The sequence below is a fragment of the Xiphias gladius genome, chromosome 12 (genome assembly GCF_016859285.1).
Source record: "Xiphias gladius isolate SHS-SW01 ecotype Sanya breed wild chromosome 12, ASM1685928v1, whole genome shotgun sequence".
Classification (NCBI taxonomy): Eukaryota; Metazoa; Chordata; class Actinopteri; order Istiophoriformes; family Xiphiidae; genus Xiphias; species Xiphias gladius.
The window spans coordinates 5,427,105-5,446,948 of record NC_053411.1 but is presented as its reverse complement, the minus strand read 5'-3'; the positions used below and the strand labels follow the sequence as shown (position 1 = coordinate 5,446,948).

Below are 19,844 nucleotides of genomic sequence, written 5' to 3'. Positions count from 1 at the left end.
ATATTGTCAACATTTGTGCATTACTTTCCTACGATAACTGACTGAATAAAGAAATAAAATCGGCAGTTAGGCTATGAATGTCTTTAATGTTTCCCAGATCAGAATCACAGCATACAGTGTATAATAACTTCTAAAGTAAACAGAAATATCATCACCTCATTTATTTATATAGTTTTACTTTACTTTTTTTAATAATCATGTTTTTTTAAAATTCCATTATTTAACATTGTTCTCCATCTCAAGTCTTGGGTTTCTGAATTCAACAAAGAATGTAAAAACAAGACAACAGGTGCAACTTTGCAAGCTGAAGATTTATGTGTGTGTGTGTGTGTGTTTGTGAGTGTATATGTCTCTTTGTGTATGTTTGCCATTGTGGAGTGTTAATCGTGTGCTTTCATGCATCATTGGCCGGACACAGGACCTCTAAATAACCTCACTGATGTGCATGAAGTCACCTTATTTCAGTTGGATGACTGTAGTTTGCTGAAATAAGAATAAACTGAAATCCAGTGCCAACTGTGTGAACCACAGGGCTGCAGTGAGTCACTTTGGTTAAATGTCTGTCCATGTACATCCAGCCTGATTCACTGTCAGAGTCGGACAGATTTTTTTCTGATTTACTTCACATCATCCATCTCTCAAGTGTTTAGAACATTAAACTGTTTTCTGCTACATCACATCACTGCAAGGGCAACACAACCTCCATAATCACAATGCAACACGGTGTGTGGAAGGAAACAGTTGGACTGCATGTGTGATGGCGTTACTCTATGAGGGTATGAGTCATCTTATGGTATCGAAGCCATCATGTCTGTCCCACATGTGAGTAAGTGGCTACATGCAAACACTGCTACATGTGAAGTGAGCTAACATTTCATTGACTGCATTTGCGTTTAGTGTCTCAGTTTAGAAGTCCTGACCGTGAATAACTGGCCAGTTCCCTATGCCATCATTACATTAGTTTGCTGGCAAAAGGCAAAGCTGGCATTTCTCAGTACTCTTAGCCTCTGAAAGTCACACAAATCAAAAAAAAAAAAAGGTTGCAGAGGAGTTGATGCTTCTAATACAACCCCAGAACAGACTTATTTTTTAATTTCTAAAAAAGTAATATTCATTTTAAACTAGCAAATGATAATAACTATGTCATCTACGTCATGTGGGGGCTGTGGGAGCGATGGATTCTGCTACAGTGACCTTCCTGATGCTACAGGATGCCCATGTGATAATGGGCAATCTGAGAATAAGACAAAGTAAAGGAAATAAAAAGAATTTTATAATACCATGAAAAGTAGTCAGTGGCAAGTGGTTTTTACTCACTAATGAATTTGAAACCTCATGCTAGTGGCCTTTTTTTTTTTTTTTTTGCAAACTGCACCTGTTGTCTTTTGTTGTCACAAAATAAGAATTTCATTCATTCACTCAAAAAAAAGAAAAAAGAAAACAAACAGGAAACTTAATATTTACAAATATTTGTCTGTTTGATTCTTACACTTAAAAATGTACAGTTTAGATCCTCTTCCAGATGTTGTGTGTCTCTGTCCTGCCACCCAGTTTGGTATTTTTCTTCACACGTCCAGTTCCCTCAGTGGGCAGACTGCACCGTATCTGCCACAATGGCGCCCTCCAGTGTTAGCTTATAAAATAGACAAAGAAAAAGAACAGACCAAACTGAATACCTTGTTTCTGTTTTCACCTCCAGCGGTGTCACTGTAGCTGTGTTGTGGTGAGGTTTGCTTCGCAACCCCTCACGGCCTCCTTATCCACAGGAGTGAGTACAAAAGGGTTCATATGGATCTGATCAGACAGATCCTCCATAGGACAGAATAGCAAGGTGGCAAACATTGTGGGTAGAAAGATGGCCAATCCTTCGAATTTCCTTATTTGCTAGTGATCAGTTCATCCTCTCGTTTGATTCTTCTGATTCTGATTTCTACATTTAAGGCTGAGTCTTTTTCCAATCTCCTGCCAAAGTCTCTCCTCCACAACGTGCACCTTTTCTTGCGCTACTGTCCATCATTTGTTCCACAGCATTTATCCAACTGCAGCACACCCAAGTTACTTGTTTTGTGTTTGACATTGTGCACGTTTCCCTTTCAGTAGGCTTACAAAATCTCCGACAGGGGCAGCCAGGTACTGTATACTGTATCTCTCCCCTTCCAGCCCTCCCCCACCGCCCCATTAGGCAGTAATAAAATAGAAAAACAAACAATCCAACAGGCTAAAGCTAGAGTACAAGCAAATACAGCACCGGTGACTAACTTCTCCCATACTGGATATAGGCTACCATGGGTTCCTGTGGGTTCAAACAACAGCACATCAGTTCACTTAACACACTGTATTAACCAGAGTATAACCCATGATCCATGCTCGCGATCCCCATCGCAGAGAATCAGAGGGGGGCATTGCTGAGCTGTAGGCTTGACATCCTCACCCCCAAAAAAGAGAGGAATCAGAAACCGCAGTTATCAAGTGTGTTGCTTTTACCCTGCTCAGGTGATCTGAGCCCCCTTTTCATCGTGCAGCCCTGTGCGGCAGCATGGGAAGGCCCACCGGTTACCCTCAGTGTGCTTAGAGTTTAATTTACAACTGATGAGCTCACAAAAACTAGCTAGCTTAGTGAACTAACCCTTGAATGTGATGATAATAGCAGAGCTGGACTGAGGTCAGAAATTGTGTAGAGCGGCGCTGACACAGTGAAGTCTGGTGTTTTGGAGTATTGTGGTCACAGCGGGGTAGTTATAGGGCTGATCGCTGCAATATCAGTCGGGGATACAAGGCTAGTGTACTGATGTCGAGAGGAGAAGGGAGGGAGTAAGTGGTGTTGATACAGAGGGGGATATTTGGGTAAGCAGCAGGAAGGAGCTCATTTTGGAGTCTAAGTTTTTACCACAGGGATGATCCTGCCTGTCTGCCTCTCTACCTCGTTGCTGTCTAATTAGGGCCCACCTATGCCAATGTGAAGCAGCTCTGACGCCCCACACACACACACACACACACACACACACACACACACACACACACACACACACACACACACACACACACACACACACACTTTCTCTTATAGGCACACATCAAACAGAATATGCATGTGCTGGAAATAGGGGTGCAGACAGGAGAAGGAAGGTGTAAGTGAAAGAGCAGAGGCTGCCTGTCTCTGCTTTGTTTCTCACCCTCAGTGAAATACAAAAATAATTCCGTACACGCCAGCTACAACGACAGATTTGGTACCTTAAGTACCCTAAAAAAAGCGATCATTTCCATACAGATGGAAAGAAGAAGTAGCTACTGTAGGATGATGGGATAGCTGTTGGTGTGTTGCATCACCTGGTTGGAGAAATTCATCTCAATAACATCATGAAGGAGAGAATGAATGGAAGAGTGTGTTCACAGTTGTTGCTTTGACCGTAACCTCTTCTGAGATTTGAGGCAATGACTATTTTCTAATAAATGAGTGTTGGGAGGTGAAGAGGTGGATTTGTTGAGTTACTTCAGGATTTGCTGTGATGTTCTTATTCTGTGAGGTTAAACAAAGACCAATATCCAAAGTGGACCAATATGATTTGAGTAGATTTGGGAAACGTGCATTGACAGATACAGTGTCCTTTACCCCTTCATCATCTTTAAAAATAATTCATGCATAGATCCCCACTGAGAAAACCCATTTATATACTTTCTCCTTTGTACACATTTATATATAACTATATATAATATCATTTCTCTATATCTATATTTTCAGCAAAAATTCTTTCCACAAAAAACAACAATTAACCAAATGCTTGAAAAAAAGAAACAGAACATGAAAGAAAGAAAAAAAAAAAACACAATCGAGGGCCAGTTTGGCACTTTGTCATGAGAACACACAGCATCTGTTAGTTGACAGTAAATAGCAATACTCTAGAATTTTCTTTAGTTTTTTTCTCCCTCGATGAGAAAGCAACACAGTAGTACATACTTGGCACCAAGAATGCTGGTGGGATGAAAGTATCGGATATCAGTGTTTTCATAGCTATATGCTTACTGTATGTACTCTACGCCCCCTCCTACAGCTCAGTAGTTTATGAATCCTTAGAGCAAAGGAGCACTGTGGAGAGAGAGAGAATTACATGTTGAATGAGAGGACCAAGCAGGGATAAGACACAGATGTAGAAAAGAGAACGATATATGCACATAATACACCAGTGAGAGAAAAAAGAGATGAAACGGAAGTAAAAGCATTTGTCTCTTTGACAAATGTCAGAGGGCTTAAGTCTGGAAAAGGTAGACTTTCTTTGAAAACAGTATCTTTAAAAGATCTAAATCACCCCCAAACTGATCATCTGCTGCCTTGCAGTTCAGTTGCTTCTCCACATACCACCAGTGGAGGGAGCTGCTAAGTTTGACAGCACATGATGGAGGAGGTGGAGTTTTGGAGAAACAAGAGAATAAAAGAACAGAACAAAGGCCCACATCCAGAGGCCTCCCTTCTAGATCAGTAGCAGAGCCAGTCTTCCTGGTCCTTAGGTGGCGCTGTGTCGGGGCAGTCCCTACTATACCCTGGTTGTGGAGTGGGGGTGGGGAAGGGTGTTGTTGTGGCCAGTGGAGGGGAAGGTGTTAAAGGCATGAAGAGGCTGCATGCTGGTGATGGTACTGGGGATCATGGTGATGGTGTTAGGTGTCATCAGCGGCACGTCGTCGGGGGCACGGCGTAGCGCCAGTGTGTAGTCAGGTGGGCAAGCGGGCCGTAGGATGTCATGGGGCCGGAGAGGCTCCATGTCGTGGTGAGCATCGTGCTCTGAGTGCTTCATCTGCAGAGACATGATCTCCTCCTCCTGACTGTGAGCCAGGTCGTTGGCAGGGCCGCCCCGCTGAGGAGATAGCCGGTGGCGCCGCATCTCGTGCCGCTTGTCACGCTTGTAGTAAAGGGCGGCAAAGGCCAGGATGTTGAGGAAGAGGAGCGACGCCCCGACAGCGACTGTCACACTCAGCTCAGTGGAGTAGTCCCGGGTGTCTCCAGGGAAGAGGTCCTGGTATGGACGTTCTGAGCCTTCAGGCTCTGGATCAGAGGGGAATGTAGGGTAGGGGTGACGGGTGGTGCGTGGGCCCGGTGTTCTGGGCCATGGTCCGTACGTGCCTGGGCGAGGCCCTGGCGGTGAGCGGGTAGTAGTGGGGAAGAGCACCTCATGTAGACTGTGGAGGTGGGGAACTAATTCCAGCCAGAACGCCACCTTGTTGGCCCTGTAGTTGTCTCTAACACGAGGTTTTAAGCCAATGTGGAGATACTGCTTGTCCTTTGAGTTGAACTTGGTCCAGATGACCTCTTCAAAACGATTGGGCTTGGTGTGAATGAACTTGGTGTCCTGAGGGACTGGCAGGTTGGGGTCCCTAGTGGACGACAGAAGGGGTATCACAGTTATAGGTTTCAAGTCAAGGTTTTCATCAATCTGGTTCAAAGATTTCTTCATAGTGTTAACATCTAAACTCTGCTAAAACCTAAGTTTTTATTTATGAACTTACAGCAACGTGAGACAGAGCACTAATCTTTTAGCAACTCTACTAACATCTGGTTAGAGAAATCAGCCCCTAATCATAGATAAACCTCTCCAATTAAAAGGGAAGCAAAAACCTTCAGAAATACACTTCAACTCTACTACTGGAGAGTCACTGCACTAACTGGCTAACCCTGCAGTTGCGCCACTGAGCAGAAACAGAATTAAATATTTGTTAATATGAATTAAAATCATCAGCAAGGCATACCCAGTCTTGGCAAAGTTGGTCCAGTAAGTCATAACCACAGCGCTTAACATCACATCATTCTTCGAGAAGTTGCATGGGAACAGATCTGTGGCGCCGATCATGGGCACACCAAACACGTATGGTATCTCATCTCCATGGGCTGCGTCGGCCCACTCAGGTCGTGTCTCGGTCTGACAGTGGTGGTAGAACGTGTAAAAGTAAACCGGGGACTGAAACTCAGCATGGAGCTTGGCTGTGGCAACTGCTGGCGCCACCCACTGGTGGTCTGTAAACAGGGCTAACAGGGTCTTCCTCCGCATGTCGCCATTGTCCCTGTCTGCCCAGTCGGTGTACATGAACTTAATGGTCTCCCTCAGGATGTCTTTGCCTGGAGGGTAAGACGTGGGAGGGGAAAAAATAACAAGGAAAAAAGGATAAAGGGAAAGGGAAAATAGAGTACATATTGGTAGGTTAAGAGGAACGTAATGACAGGGGTAAAACATTTTGAGAGATGAGACTGGTCAAGAGATGTGAAACAGAGAGTACACGTAGCTAAGATGAATCGGAATGATGGATAGGAAATAATTAAAGCGGCATCTGTGTTTGTATGCACTGTGTGTGAGATGGAAAAAGCGAAAGGACAGACTGAGTAGCAAAAAGAGAGAAGATGCTTCTCAGAGAGCAGAATGAATGACAGGCACTTGAGATGGAGCGTGACTGCATTATCCAAATGTGACTGTATTTTGACTGTGGCCTGCTGTGAGGGGTTTGCAGGTTGATCTGTTAGGAACAACAGCACTGTGATTGGGAGCTGGCTGCCTGGGGGATGATGAGAGACAGCATTAGTGCCCACAGAGCCTCAAAGGCTAAAGTACAGACCCACCATGGCGAAAGATAATCTCGATGATAGGCAGGCTCTTTAGTATGCCTGTCTTGGTTGATACAGTTCACTGGGCTCACATTTCATTTCGTCTTATTCTTTGCCCAAATAACGTTTTAAAGACTTGCATTTCCACTGGGAACTGTAGTTATGGACAAGCTGTTGTTGATGTGTTTTTGTTGAAAGATTATAATAGTGTAAACTGTATTTATAACAAAAAATGAAGCACTTCTTTTTTAAGAATCCAAGAAGGAGAACTGCAGTGTGTAATGTAACATCTAGCTCGGATCTTAGGGAATATATTCTTTTATCTACTATACTGAAACTTGTTAATAACTTATAATATACACTTTTACTGTCTATTATTATTATCTATATATTTATATTTTGACAATTTCTCCTTTATTTTCAGTCCTTTTCGCGAGGACCCCAAAAAATATAAATAAATATATAGCTAATGGGGCTCCTAATAAGCCGGAACAGAAACGATGCTGCAAAATTCTGTCATCTGAGAGGAGGTAGCAGACATTTGAAGAAGAATTTGAAGCCTGAAAGATGAATACAGTTACCTTCAGGGTATCCGTAGAGGTTATCGACAAAGTTAGAGATGGTGTAGTCAAATGCTGCGGCTGAGATGCCATCGTTGTCCTCGCTGTCATCCACAAACTTCAGCCCCTCACCCTGGTTCACTCCTATTAGAATGTCATAGTTGAGGAACTCCCCCTGGTGGTGTTATAGGGGAAGAAAACATTGAGTGTTGAAATTGTATTCAAAGGGCAGGGTCCTCCGTCTCCATATACTGTATGACTAAATTCCCTTCAACCACAAATGCTGCTGAATACAACTGCTATGTATTAATGTATAACCTCTGTATCGGGACCACCACTACAAGCTATGTCAGGGACAAGAAATCTAGTTTTCTGTTTTCATACTAGCATGTGTTATCATTGAATACATTTTAATTTGTTTCATAGTAAGATGGAAACCTCAGAGATAAGTTCTTCAAAAGCATTGCTGCAGGATATGGCTTCAGCATTTTACAACCTGTATGTTCCAATCTTGTGGAGTTTCCAAAGTCTACAGTGTCAATTAATGCACGGCAAGAGTTCAGTTTGGGATGCGGCTCATTTTTCCCCTCAAATGAGCCACAAACCTTTTGATGCTCACCTCTAATTATTTCTTACAGAAATTGTTTTGGGGATCTACCAGGAGAGTCTGGTAGGCTCAGATGAAATCAAGAGATGAAATACTAAATAAGGAAAAAATACGAAATAAAAAACATTTAATAACATTTTTTTGGACTATTTTGGACTCCTATCTTTTCTTTGTTCTTGTTAAATCTTGTATAGTTCTACCACTAGAAATGATTCCAATGACACTGAGAAGAGAAAATCACTCTTTGATTGAATTGCTCAGAATCCAGACATTCAGCCTGTGACGAATGGTTTGCAAGTACAAAATTCTTTGTATTGAAGGACCAAAAGCAAAAAGGTTGTGAACCATGGGTCTAAATTATATCACCAAGGCAATGTACGTCACCAACACCACAGCTTTTTTTCACTGTGTTATACACGCTTTAGTGTGCGAGTTCACACCAGCTGGTAAATGTTACCACCAGACCCTAATTCTTTGTAAAGGTCACACTCACACACTGCAACAAGTTCTTTATGGTCTCTGTGTGGTGTTTCATCACTGCTCAGGTCAATACTTGCCCAATAAAAATCCCATACTTCTGCAGTATCACCTCTGATAGTGGTGCCAGACCCTCACCTGCTGCATGAGGATCTCAGGATCATCGGGCACCACATCGCCATCCACTACAGGGCCAAAGGCAATGTGGTAGCGGGCTGGCTGGATGTCCTGGTCCACCAGTTCTCTGAAGTTCTTGCGTCTCAGGCAGTCAACCAGGTCGGCCGTCTCTGTGTAGGTGCAGCCCACCTTCCGGGCCAGGATCTTGGTGTATTTGAGGGGCTGGTAGTTGACAGACCAGCTGGAGATGGCTGTTCCACTCTGGGCTATCGCCCTGTGGAACAGACCTGGAAGAACAGAGGGAAAATAATCTATTTACTGCATTAGGGGATAAATTTGGCCTTTAAACATCCTAAAAACACAGTAAATGTTGCTGATCTCATTAGACACCATTCGTTTTTAGCATTTTTGCAGGAAGGGTGGAGCTCTGTGAATTTGTCTGACTGAAGGTCAGTTTTGGAATAAGACGGGATGCAGAGAAACTACTTGATGTGTATCAGGTATCATATCACATTCTCTTTGTCTACTTTGAGAATGAAAAAACTATCCGTTTTTTTCATCCCTCTCATTCTCACTGGAGCAAAGATTGTAGATAGGGAATGAAACTACAGACCAAAAAACATCACAAAGAGAGCATGCTATGTTGCTGTATCTCAAAAAATAGAGGCATTCCTGGGAGTAAGCTCATCTGAGATTTTAAAAGAGCTATTTTCCTCTCTCTTGTACTGGCTGTTTCTTCTATCAGCCTCTCTCTAGCTATGTTTCTCCCTTGCTCTCTTCCTCTGTCTCTCTCTCTGCCTGCCCTGTGCTGTTTGAAGCACTGAAGTGGCTCGTTAAGGGGCCGCCTGCCTGACTCGTTTCCTCCTTTCTTTCTGTACCCTCTCGTGGGCTGAAGATTGGTCAGTTAATTATTAAGCAGAGCCGCAGAGCCCCCTTTCCCTGGGAAATCAATTTCAGTAAGAAGTAGCTGGGAAACAGCTATACCTACATATCTGCACTGAGAGAGACAGCGGGGGAGAGATAGACAGAGAGAATTGGGAGGTGGGTATTATTTCATTTGTCTTCAAAATCAGTTTCTTTGCCACTCCCTAAGTGCCACTTGCCTACCCTGCTCAGAACTTGCCTCTATTTGGCTACTTCTCTTTTCTGATTTGCCAGGTCAGAACATTTTCTTTTCTCTTTCTCTTCCACCTTTTCCATTATTTCATCAGGACATCTCTGCCTATCTTTCTCTTCCTCCTCTCCTCGTCTTCCCCTAAACACTGTTAAAAGGATACCATGGGTACCATCTACCACTTCCATCCTGCTATCCATCCTTTACATGTCCGCTGTCGGGCTTGATTTGTGATGCTGTGTTGTTGACATGATGGGTTTTCCTTAAGGGTGGGGATGACAGACTCCTTACCTGGTATCCCTGGTGGGGGAGAGGGGGGAGCATGACAGACAGACGGCGTCTAGTGGGTTGATGTTACACCGTTAGATGCTGATGATGATGAGGACGACGATGACGATGGGGTGATGACAAAGTGGCGGCATGAGAATGGACAGGTGGCAGTGCAGGGGGTGGGGGGTGGGGGGGGGGGGGGTTGGTTGTCAGCAACAGGAGACAAGGGGTTAATACAAGCTTTACCAGTGGTTCCCTCTGCTGCTAGAGAACTCCCCTGAAAAAATAATGATTAAACTACAATAACTGTCAATAGTTCTAGTTGCCATCTAAAAATAAACAAACAATCATTGTGTGGATTTTGGACGGAGAGCGGACAGAGCCACTGTGCAAAATGTCTATCCATTTGAAAATAAAATAACTTAGCTAAAAGTGGTACATTTTAAAGAATACACTTCATCGCTTAATTTTCAAGAGTTAGATGAGAAGATCGATACCACTTTCACGTCTGCATGGTAAGTATGGAGCTGGAGCTGGAAGGTAATTAACCCAGCTTAGCATAAAGACTGGAAGCAGGGGGAAACAGCTTGCTAACTATTGTATTATTGTATTGTAACTGTAACGACAAAGGTCCTCTAACCTTAAGGAAGTACTTATTTTAACCCACAAAACGATTTTTTCCTACACCTAACCAAGTAGCTTTTGCACCTAAACCTACTCAAACCGTGACTGGTTCACAACCTTAACAGCGTGTTTACAGTTGTTACCATGACAAAGAATGTCAGGTATGCCTGCTGTTGGTATGCTGCTACAGGTCAATTTATTGTTACCATTACAACGAAGGTCCGGTATGCCGGCCGCTGGTACGCTCCTATGAGTTGTATCCAAGGGCGGGGGCAAACAACCCACAGTATATGGTCGTTTAAGTTGGAGGACTTGTTGAATTAACACACAGATGTTAAAAAGTTCTTTTAAGCATTGCTTTTTGTCCATACATGATTATGTGTAGAGTTCTCTTTAGAAAAAAAAACTTTGCATTCTTCATTCCAGAAATGCTAATAATTTCTATGGAGCCGGGTTAGCAATGCTTAAGGGGTTGCAATGTCCATCCTCAACAGTGTAGTTCTCTTGTAAAATTTGCTGTTTATTTTGCTTTGTATTTGCGATTTATACAAGCCATAAGCACTTTGTAGCCTCCGTCATCATGATATAAATATATAACAACTGGGGAGGTTTCTAACTGTGTAGTGGGTCACCTGCCAATAGGGGAAAAAAGGTTAGGTATGCCTGGGTTAATATGAAGGGTTAACAGACATCAGTATAATTATAGAGATTGTATTAAATGAACACAGTGACATGGCAGCAGTGCACAGATGCTCATTGAAGCTTTGACAACACACGTTTGTTTTCAAGGCACATCTGCGCAGACAGAATGAGTCAAAATTAGAGACGTGTCAGACGTCTGCTTGGTGCTTCAGACAAACACACACACACCGACCACACAAACACACACACACACACACACACACACACACACACACACACACACACACAGAGTGGTGGCTGAAACAGATGTGTGGTTGTGTGAACATGCTCTCTGTAATCTCTCTCTTTCTCTTCACCCACCGCTTTTTCCCTGTTTCTGTCTTTTGCAGTTTGTGCGTGTGAGATGGAAAATGAAAAGAGCACAGAGATATTGGGGGAGAATCCTTGAGCAATGTAGAGAACAGAAGTTACGATCTCAGGACGACGGCTTCAAGAACAGCATGATCAAAGGCGGCGAGCGCGTGACCATTTGGCTGTGGGTCGTCAGCCACACTGATCTCAATTCAGATCAAAGCCGATTGGTCCATAGGCCTCTTTCTTTTAGTGGTGCAATGTTAACACTTAGCCCTCAGGGTGTGTTGTTGGTAATGGGGAGCATGAGGTCAGGTAGATGTAGGTTTTCTATGGAGGTAAAACCTCTCTGCTGCAGAGCAGTGGACCGTTAACAGAGGCAGGAGTGCTCGCCAAGTCAGGTAATGTGGGGTAATGTTGGAGATCCAGGGTCATTTATCCTCCATGGACATGGACGACATAACCTGGATTGAACTTGAACTCACTCATTAGCCACATGACTGCTTAAATCCTTCAGTTCAAAGGATAAGCAGTGTTTTTCTTTGACAATAGGGATGTCAAGAGAACATTTTCTGGGCTGGATGTTGCCATGTGTAGTGACATAGCCAAAGAAGAAAAAAAGGTAAAAAAATATACTACTGTATTACTACACTGAGCTTATCAAAAGTAATTTCAACAACAAATACATGTACATACATTATTGTTGAGGGTTTTAAAGTTGAATCAGACATTCAGGTGTGCATTGCCATCTGTTTCCAGCAAATATATAGAACAAATACATAGAGATGGTGTGTAAGTATGCGCTGTGGCTATTCAGGGATTAGTTAGGAATTATCTAAAGGATTATCCGAGGACTGAAACACCACTGGTTTGGGTAGAATTCATGAAAACAGCCACAATCCCTTAGTCAAGAAATTTGTGGTTAATGAGTGATTCACAGGGCTGGATCCAGGTGATTAACATTTGCAAAAAAGTTTTTTTTAAATCTTTGTTAATGTATCTACTGAATATAAAAATACAGAAAGTGAAAAACAAGTGGAAGTTGGGGTGACAGATGAAGACAAAAACACTGCGCCAAGAAAACAAGCAAATAACATAATGCAACAGAATCTTCGATTACCCTCCGAGTGGTGCGAGAGAATAAGGAGGTTAACGCAGGACGCCCCAGCTCCAGAGCCGAAGATGGTGATCCTCTCTGGGTCTCCGCCGAAATGGCCGATGTTCTCATTGAGCCAACGCAGGGCCTGGATCTGGTCCAGCAGGCCATAGTTTCCCTTAGCGGACTGATCACCAGTACTGAGGAAGCCTGGGTATTTGGAGTAAAAAAGGGTGCAGAGAATAAAGAGAGAAGACACAAGATAACGTTAGTATCTTTACCTTAAGTATTTAGTACCTGTCTGGCAAATGTTCCCTACTTTGGCCCGTAAATCAGTTTCTGACTGCTGAGAACAATTGTGTCTGTGTATGAGTGTCTGTGTGCGAAACCCCATTATTCATCAACAAGGAGTGACAGACAATACACATAGAAAGCAAAGGGAGTGAGTGAAGAAACTGCTTTTTCAGCTTCTCTCTTAATGACATTTACTCTGTCTAATGCCATTGAGCAGGTAATTTTACAGAAAGCCACTTACAGTACAGCAGCCTGCACTAGGCAACCCTAATCGGAATCACACCCATAACTGGATTACAAGCGATGACACATCATGTCTGGAATTTAGCATTGTACAAGCATCTCTTTTTAGTCACTCAGCCCTCTATCAATATTTTATACTTTTCTTACTGGTTACAAAAATCTCCTCTAAAGACTACAACCACCATTGAACTGATTCTATTGACAAGTGTTGCGTGTCTATTAAGCTTATTCCTCTGTGCCATAGAGCTCCATTGTTGTCCAAAAAGTATTACAAACACATCAGAAACGTTCCTTCATTACCATGAAAATGGGCACCGTAGTTTAGCTGACATTTGCCTCTCATGATTACTGCTGGGCATCTTCAATTGTTCCACCAAAGACCTAAATCTTTTCTATTTAAGTACCCATTAACTGGCAGGCTCTCAAGATCCTAATTGGCCTCTTAATTAGAGCTTTATTAAAGACAGGTACACTGGAGAGGCCATCCATTAAGCCTATACAGTAGAGGTTAAACAGTTGGATACAGCTAGCTGCTAGGATCGGGTGTAAAGAAACATACGGTATGTTATCTGCCATGGGAGCCTAATTAGTGTTATCAAGATCTTGGCTATTTCCAATTAGACCCCATATAAAGTAACAAGCATTTCTCAATTCACTGTACATCTATTCCTTTGTTCAGTGCAAATTAAATTATATATTAATAAGTTTAGGTAGGTTACTGGTTTGGAAGGTGGGACTATCTCTATGGGGTGTCACTCAGGACAGTCAGATACTCCTTTCAAGAGATTTATGCAGGATCCAGGCTTGGCTTTTTACTACAGTACCTTGGTATTTGTATTAGTGGGTTTAATTGTACGACTGTCTATCGGTGGGTTTCCATCCACCTTTTTTATGCACACTTTCCATTTGGACATTAAGAAGAACGTAGTGGAAATGCCGGAAATCCTAAAAATGTTGAATGTCACAAAAAACTTTTACACTTGACTGGTGGAAACGTTGGTGTGTCGATATCAGCAAAATGCGACAAAGTGCAATGGAGACTTAGTGAATAAATAATGATGTACGAGATGCATATGTCTCATATCCATTGAAGAGATGAAAAATAGCAGGGGCGATGCAGAGGCTGTAACGTTCCTCAAAGCAGTACATTAAACAAACAGAAATGCCACATTTCCATCAGGTTTGCTACATTTTTTTCACCATTTGAGGTTTAAATGTTTTAATTATGTCATCTTGTTGTGCCCTCTTTCCTGCAATGGTTTAATGTCACCCGACCGGAGAATTAGCGCCACCATAAACCATACTACTAATATTTGAATAACAGTAGTGGATGGAAATACGCATTAATTCACATTTTATTTTGCCAAGACATGGAAATGTGTAGGTTAAAAAGTTAATATACAGTACTTTATAGTAGAACTGCAACAACATGTTAACTACACAAGAACAACTATATAAATACTATTAAAAATAACCAAATTATTCACAAAACAATAGTCAACTGAGCAACTAATAATAAAAGCAGGCATTACACAAATAATAATACCAGGAGTAGGAATCTTAAAATATATAAATGATAAAATAAAATGAAGTGACAGGCATTAGACTGAATACTCATTAAACAGAATACCAACACTTTGTAGCAAGAGCCAGTCTGCGGATAAGGTGCCACCTCGCTTCAAAAACATGGCAGATGACCTGCACTCTCTCACAATAATATATCATAGAACACATCTGCTTCAAAACTGTAATGCAGAACAATTAAATGCACAAAGGCTGAGGCATACAATTATGACATGAATATGCACTGTAATTGTGGCTGAATTTTTGCCATAACAACGAGAACACGAATTATTGAAGGTGACACAAGTCTTAATTAACAATTAAGCTGGCGGTTGCTGAGCACAAGTACGGCAGAAAAAAACAGCAGAAAACAGACGTACATATTGACATTTACTCACTTAGTCATTAACGCTGCACACCAGAAAAAACAGGAGGCACACATAAACGCTTTAGAAAAACAAGCTCAAAACTTTCACACGCCGGGTGTTGTCTGCCAACCACTGAAAGTGTTTTTTTTTGTGCAGTGGGAGAGGTGATGGCTCATCATTAGCAAACTGAAAATGGTCCATGGAGAGTAAAGGAATGAAGGAAGTGAAGCCTTAGTATTGTCCCTCACTTGTCTGCCAAATGAGTAAATGTAAATGTAAATGGAAAGGAATATGAAATGTTATTTTAGGCTTACATTTATAATATATTTACATTTTGATTTGACCAAAAATGACTGCCACTGTCTGCCTATATTATGCTGCAGTTATGTTAAGGGCTAATACCTACTGAAGTTCACAACATTGCGCAATAATATCTGTCTTCATCTTGCAAGTACAACCGAAATCAATTAATAGTCATCATGTCAAATGATCCATAAAAACAAAAGGGATCGAGGCACATATCGGTAATATCATCATGCATTTACTGGCTTTTGTGCTGCTCTTTAAAGTGGCAACCTTGAAGATTTTCATTTAAGTAAATGTCTGTTAAATCACTCTATCTATTGCCAAATGAGGCAGTGGTGATTGTACCTATGGCCCACTGATGAAAGTATTGCAATATTTATATATTTGCAGTATTATGAACTGGGTGTCTGCTGCGACACGCCGGGAAAAAAGACTGCATTAAGTTAATGCTAATACAAATCATACATTTCTTACTGCTGCAGCTTCACATTAAACGCATTTCAACTGGTGAAACACGAGTGGACAAAGTAGTGCAAATGCAACGTGTCTGTCAGTGAGCTTAGCACTTACCGCTATTGCTCATCAAAAATGTGTCTACGAAATAAGACCGTGGTCATTTTTGGCCTTTTTGGAAAGCGGATCAGTTTGAAATACTGCAGGGGGTAATGGAATAAGAAGGCGCAGCAACGGCGAGCTGTTAGATGAAGGGCTGCGGACGACAGGCTGCACACCTTCAACATCGCGTGGTAACCAGCTCCTCTCCCAGTGTCCTGCTGTTCGCAGACTGATGCCGTGTGCAGCGTGAAATCAGATAACGGTTGCTCACAGAATGATGGAAAAAGGCCAATTACTGCCTGACTTCTTTATTAAAACCACAATAGTTTGTCTTGCTGCCCCCAGAATTCTGTGACCTGTACTATTAAACCACATTTGCTGTTACCACCAGTAACTACAGGTGCTGCCAAATCAACCAGGACTGAAATCTTTGAGAGTGACACTTTAAACATCACAAATACACACAAATAAAGCGCATGTTTGGATGCATTAATTAAGCCAAGCGCAAACAAGAGGCAAATAATCTGTCTAATGCCCTACTGTAATCACCATGATATATTGAACATAACCAATTATGCTAATGAGGTCATTAATTAAGATAATTAATGCAATGTATAGCAATACTTCTATGTCAGAGTAGTTTCTTATACAAAATACTGGAACTGTGTTAATAAAAAGTCAAAATATTTAAAGGTGGACAATATGAAAATGTGTGCTGGGCTGGTGGGACAGCACAGCACACATGTGTGAGGGCTACACAGAGCCAGCAGACATCCAGGATCCTAAAGTTATCGTGTCACAGCCGAGACTGTTGTCTTTCCTGCACCTTCACGCTGCGTCCATCTGACTGTGAGTCAGTGTACAACAGCAGGCCACTTCACCCATCCTCCCTTTCCTTTATAATCTGATAAAAGGCTTGAAAAAAAACAGAGGAGCTGGTTAAATTGCCGCAATGCACGATGAAAGTGCAGCTCTGCATGAATAGCCTTTAAAATGGCTGTGGTAAGGAAGGGTGGTTAGAGGGGGTAAGGGGGAGAGAGACAGAGAGCGCAAGAGGGAGAGAGAGAGTAAAGGAGAAAGAGAGAGGGATAGTGGGTGTTCTGTGAGTCCCGGATAGAGGCACAGTGTTTTATCTGCCTCCAAGACACCAGGGGTTGGCGCTCGCACACACACACACACACACACACACACACACACACACACACACACACACACACACACACACACACAGATATAGATATTCACAAACACACACAAACACAAACACAAACACACACACACACACACACAGGGACACTGATCAAAGACTGACACTACAGAGAAGTCTGCCATCTCCCTCTCTTCTCAACACACACAGAAGCAGATGCACGTAACAAGTATACATGTATGCACACAAAGACAGAGGAATAATGCAAATGCATACTTTTATGTGTAAACAGGACACATGTATAAGCACAAAGCCTCTGTATAATCATTCAAACATGCTAGCACCCACTCAGACCCGATGCATGCCCAGTTTCCTTTGTATTTTGAGCAAACAGAAAAACACTTTTGTGTATCTATCTTGTGTTCACCAAGAGGCAGCTATTTTATGTGCCTTTTATGTGCCATCAGGGAGCCTTGAGATTATGCTTACAGAAACAGTGTGCTTGTACAGGTTTGTTGTGTGTGTGCAGCCATACATGTGATTATTGTTTGTGTATGAACAGAGTGGCTGCTGGATAAAAAAAATGGTGCTACTGACAGACAATATCCCATGTGCATTCATTGTTAAAGGTTGACATGGGTGCCAGAGCTCCCGGCGTGAGTGTGTGCTCTTGGCAACGTAGTGATCATTGTCAGAGGCGCGTGCGCATCGTCCAGAGAAATGAACGGATGTGGGCGGCTCGAAGCACCTGAATAATGTATAGGACAAACACATTTTTGATATGACACACACACATCTCAGATTGAGATTATTCTTCCAAAGGTGATACAAGCCACCTACATGTCAGAGCAATGTGGTGCGTTATTATAATTACAGCAGCGTGCTTTGCTGTTTGTACACCAACGGGGAAGCCGGTCCGCACTATCATCCTGCTGCCATGCTAAACGTTTTGCAATTTCCAGAGGGTCATGCTGAATGACACAAGGGAGGAGAAGAAGGATTTGGAAGTAGGAGAAAAGGGGGAAATGAGAAACATTCCTCTTTTCTTCAGCGCACTTAAAAAGAGGCTTTTTTCCACAAACACCACTCAGGCTTAGACACAGCGATTGGCCTTGGGTGATTTGCTCCGCTCCTCTCCCTCTTTCTCTTTGTGCTCTCTCTCTCTCTAAAGTTGTTATTACCATTGCCTGGCTGTGACAACCAAATTATCTGTGAAATTATTCAGATTTTATGCCCTCATACTGGGCAGGACCCCTCTGTGTGTGTGTGTGTGTGTGTCTATTTGTGTGGATGTGTGTGATGCGAACCCTTTCCTGAGCAGAAACACAGTGACATTTTGAGATGTGAACAATCACCTGAATGAAGGGGAAACCTGCTTAGTGTCAGAAGCAGTCCGCTCCTCTGCCTAATCTCTCTCTCTCTAGCTCCTTTCACACAAGCCCTGCAACCCTGAACTTACCTAGACCTGACCAGGAGGAGCTGTACGTGTGAACACAAATGCGGGAATCAGTTGGACCGGACATTAAACGGACTTCAACCCTGCCAGCTGTCTAGTATAAAGTCTGTGTAATAACCGATTGAGCTGATGTGTGAATAGAGCGGGTCATTGTCCGGAGAATTCACAGCGAGCGAGTGGGCGTGTTAATGACGTTTCTATCCTGCCTCCTGCACGCTCTGTCCAGGTGCCATCCCTCGCCTTCACCAAACGGCGTATTTCCGATAGGTGTGAGCGCATCTGACATGGACAATATCCGGTTGTTTGCTGTATGTGTGTTATGACAACTCCAGACAATGACCAGGCAGTGTGTCTGGAGTTCATATATGAAAACGGCTTCTTTCTCTTTTTCTCTTGCTATTTCCCATTTTTCTATATTTTTCTGTATTTTTTAAACCACTGTCTTGCTCCTTTTGAACCCCCAATATCTTCCACATCGGTTCATCTGTACCATTCCCCAACCATTCACCTCTGACTTTAAGTTTAGCGGAAAATATAACTTCACAACAGCAGTATTTTAATGAAAGGAATCCTCTCAGTTAATCATTAAATTTTTTTTTTTAGCAATGTCCCTTCAACAGTTTTACATTTTGTAATAACCTCTATATACAGTTGTTTTCATTTTTAGTGGCAGAGTCGGCCTTTCCCAAGCTGGATCAAATCACCTGCCTGTGTAGGAGGAATTCACAAGAAAAACTGCATACATGTAATCCAGAGTTACTGTGTCTAATTTCATGTCATTGATATCAGCCTAACTGTTCACTCTCCTGATGCTGTATCAGAGCTGTATAAAGTGACAGCTCATGCTAACCCAACATTTCCTACTGTGGCCAATTCACATTAAAGGCATTCAACTTGTGAAACACGGGGTAGCTTTTATTGTGAAGCACTCACGGGAAATGCGGTGTATTTGGCGGCGCTGTTTTTTGACAAGCCGCCTAGCTGCTCAAGGAGTATTTGCTCTACTATTAAACCAAACTTACTGTTACCAAGGTAACCACAGGCGGCACCAAATCAACCAAGCCTGAAATCGTAAGAATTACTGTATAACTTTAAAGGAAATGTTTTGGTGTCTCAAATTTTAAACATTAATAATCGTATTTTAAAAAAAATCAGAACTATTTCCTCTGTCTTTCTTTCCCGGGTTTATCTCTTCCTTCATTCATTCTTTTATCTCCATGGTCCCCTGTCGTTCAATCTGTCCACCTTTTAGGGTTTAGTCTAGGGCTTAGGCTGCTAGCCTCTCAAGTCCTCTCCTATGTGTGTGTGTGTGTGTGTGTGTGTGTGTGTGTGTGTGTGTGTGTGTGTGTGTGTATTTGGAGGTTAGTGGGTGCACTGTCAGTGGATTGTCTTTAAAGCCTTGCTGTCACTCTCTTGCTCATCCTTTGAGGAAGTCGCAGGGCCAATTGTGAGTGTGTGGGTGTGTGTGTGT

The 19,844-nt window shown here is 42.4% G+C and overlaps 1 protein-coding gene across 1 annotated transcript in view; it reads right to left on the bottom strand.

The window, feature by feature from the left end:
* Positions 1-1,500: 1,500 nt before the first annotated feature.
* Positions 1,501-19,844, bottom strand: part of nlgn2a (neuroligin 2a) — a 173,044-nt gene continuing 154,700 nt past the window's right edge. Inside the window, exons 6-12 of the mRNA XM_040140913.1 lie at positions 12,466-12,651; positions 8,366-8,631; positions 7,165-7,318; positions 5,737-6,103; positions 4,536-5,364; positions 4,022-4,084; positions 1,501-1,633 (exon numbers count right to left, since the gene is read on the bottom strand). Coding sequence (XP_039996847.1) covers positions 1,583-1,633; positions 4,022-4,084; positions 4,536-5,364; positions 5,737-6,103; positions 7,165-7,318; positions 8,366-8,631; positions 12,466-12,651 — 1,916 coding nt within the window. The 3' untranslated portion in view covers positions 1,501-1,582. The remainder of the gene's footprint in view (positions 1,634-4,021; positions 4,085-4,535; positions 5,365-5,736; positions 6,104-7,164; positions 7,319-8,365; positions 8,632-12,465; positions 12,652-19,844) is intronic.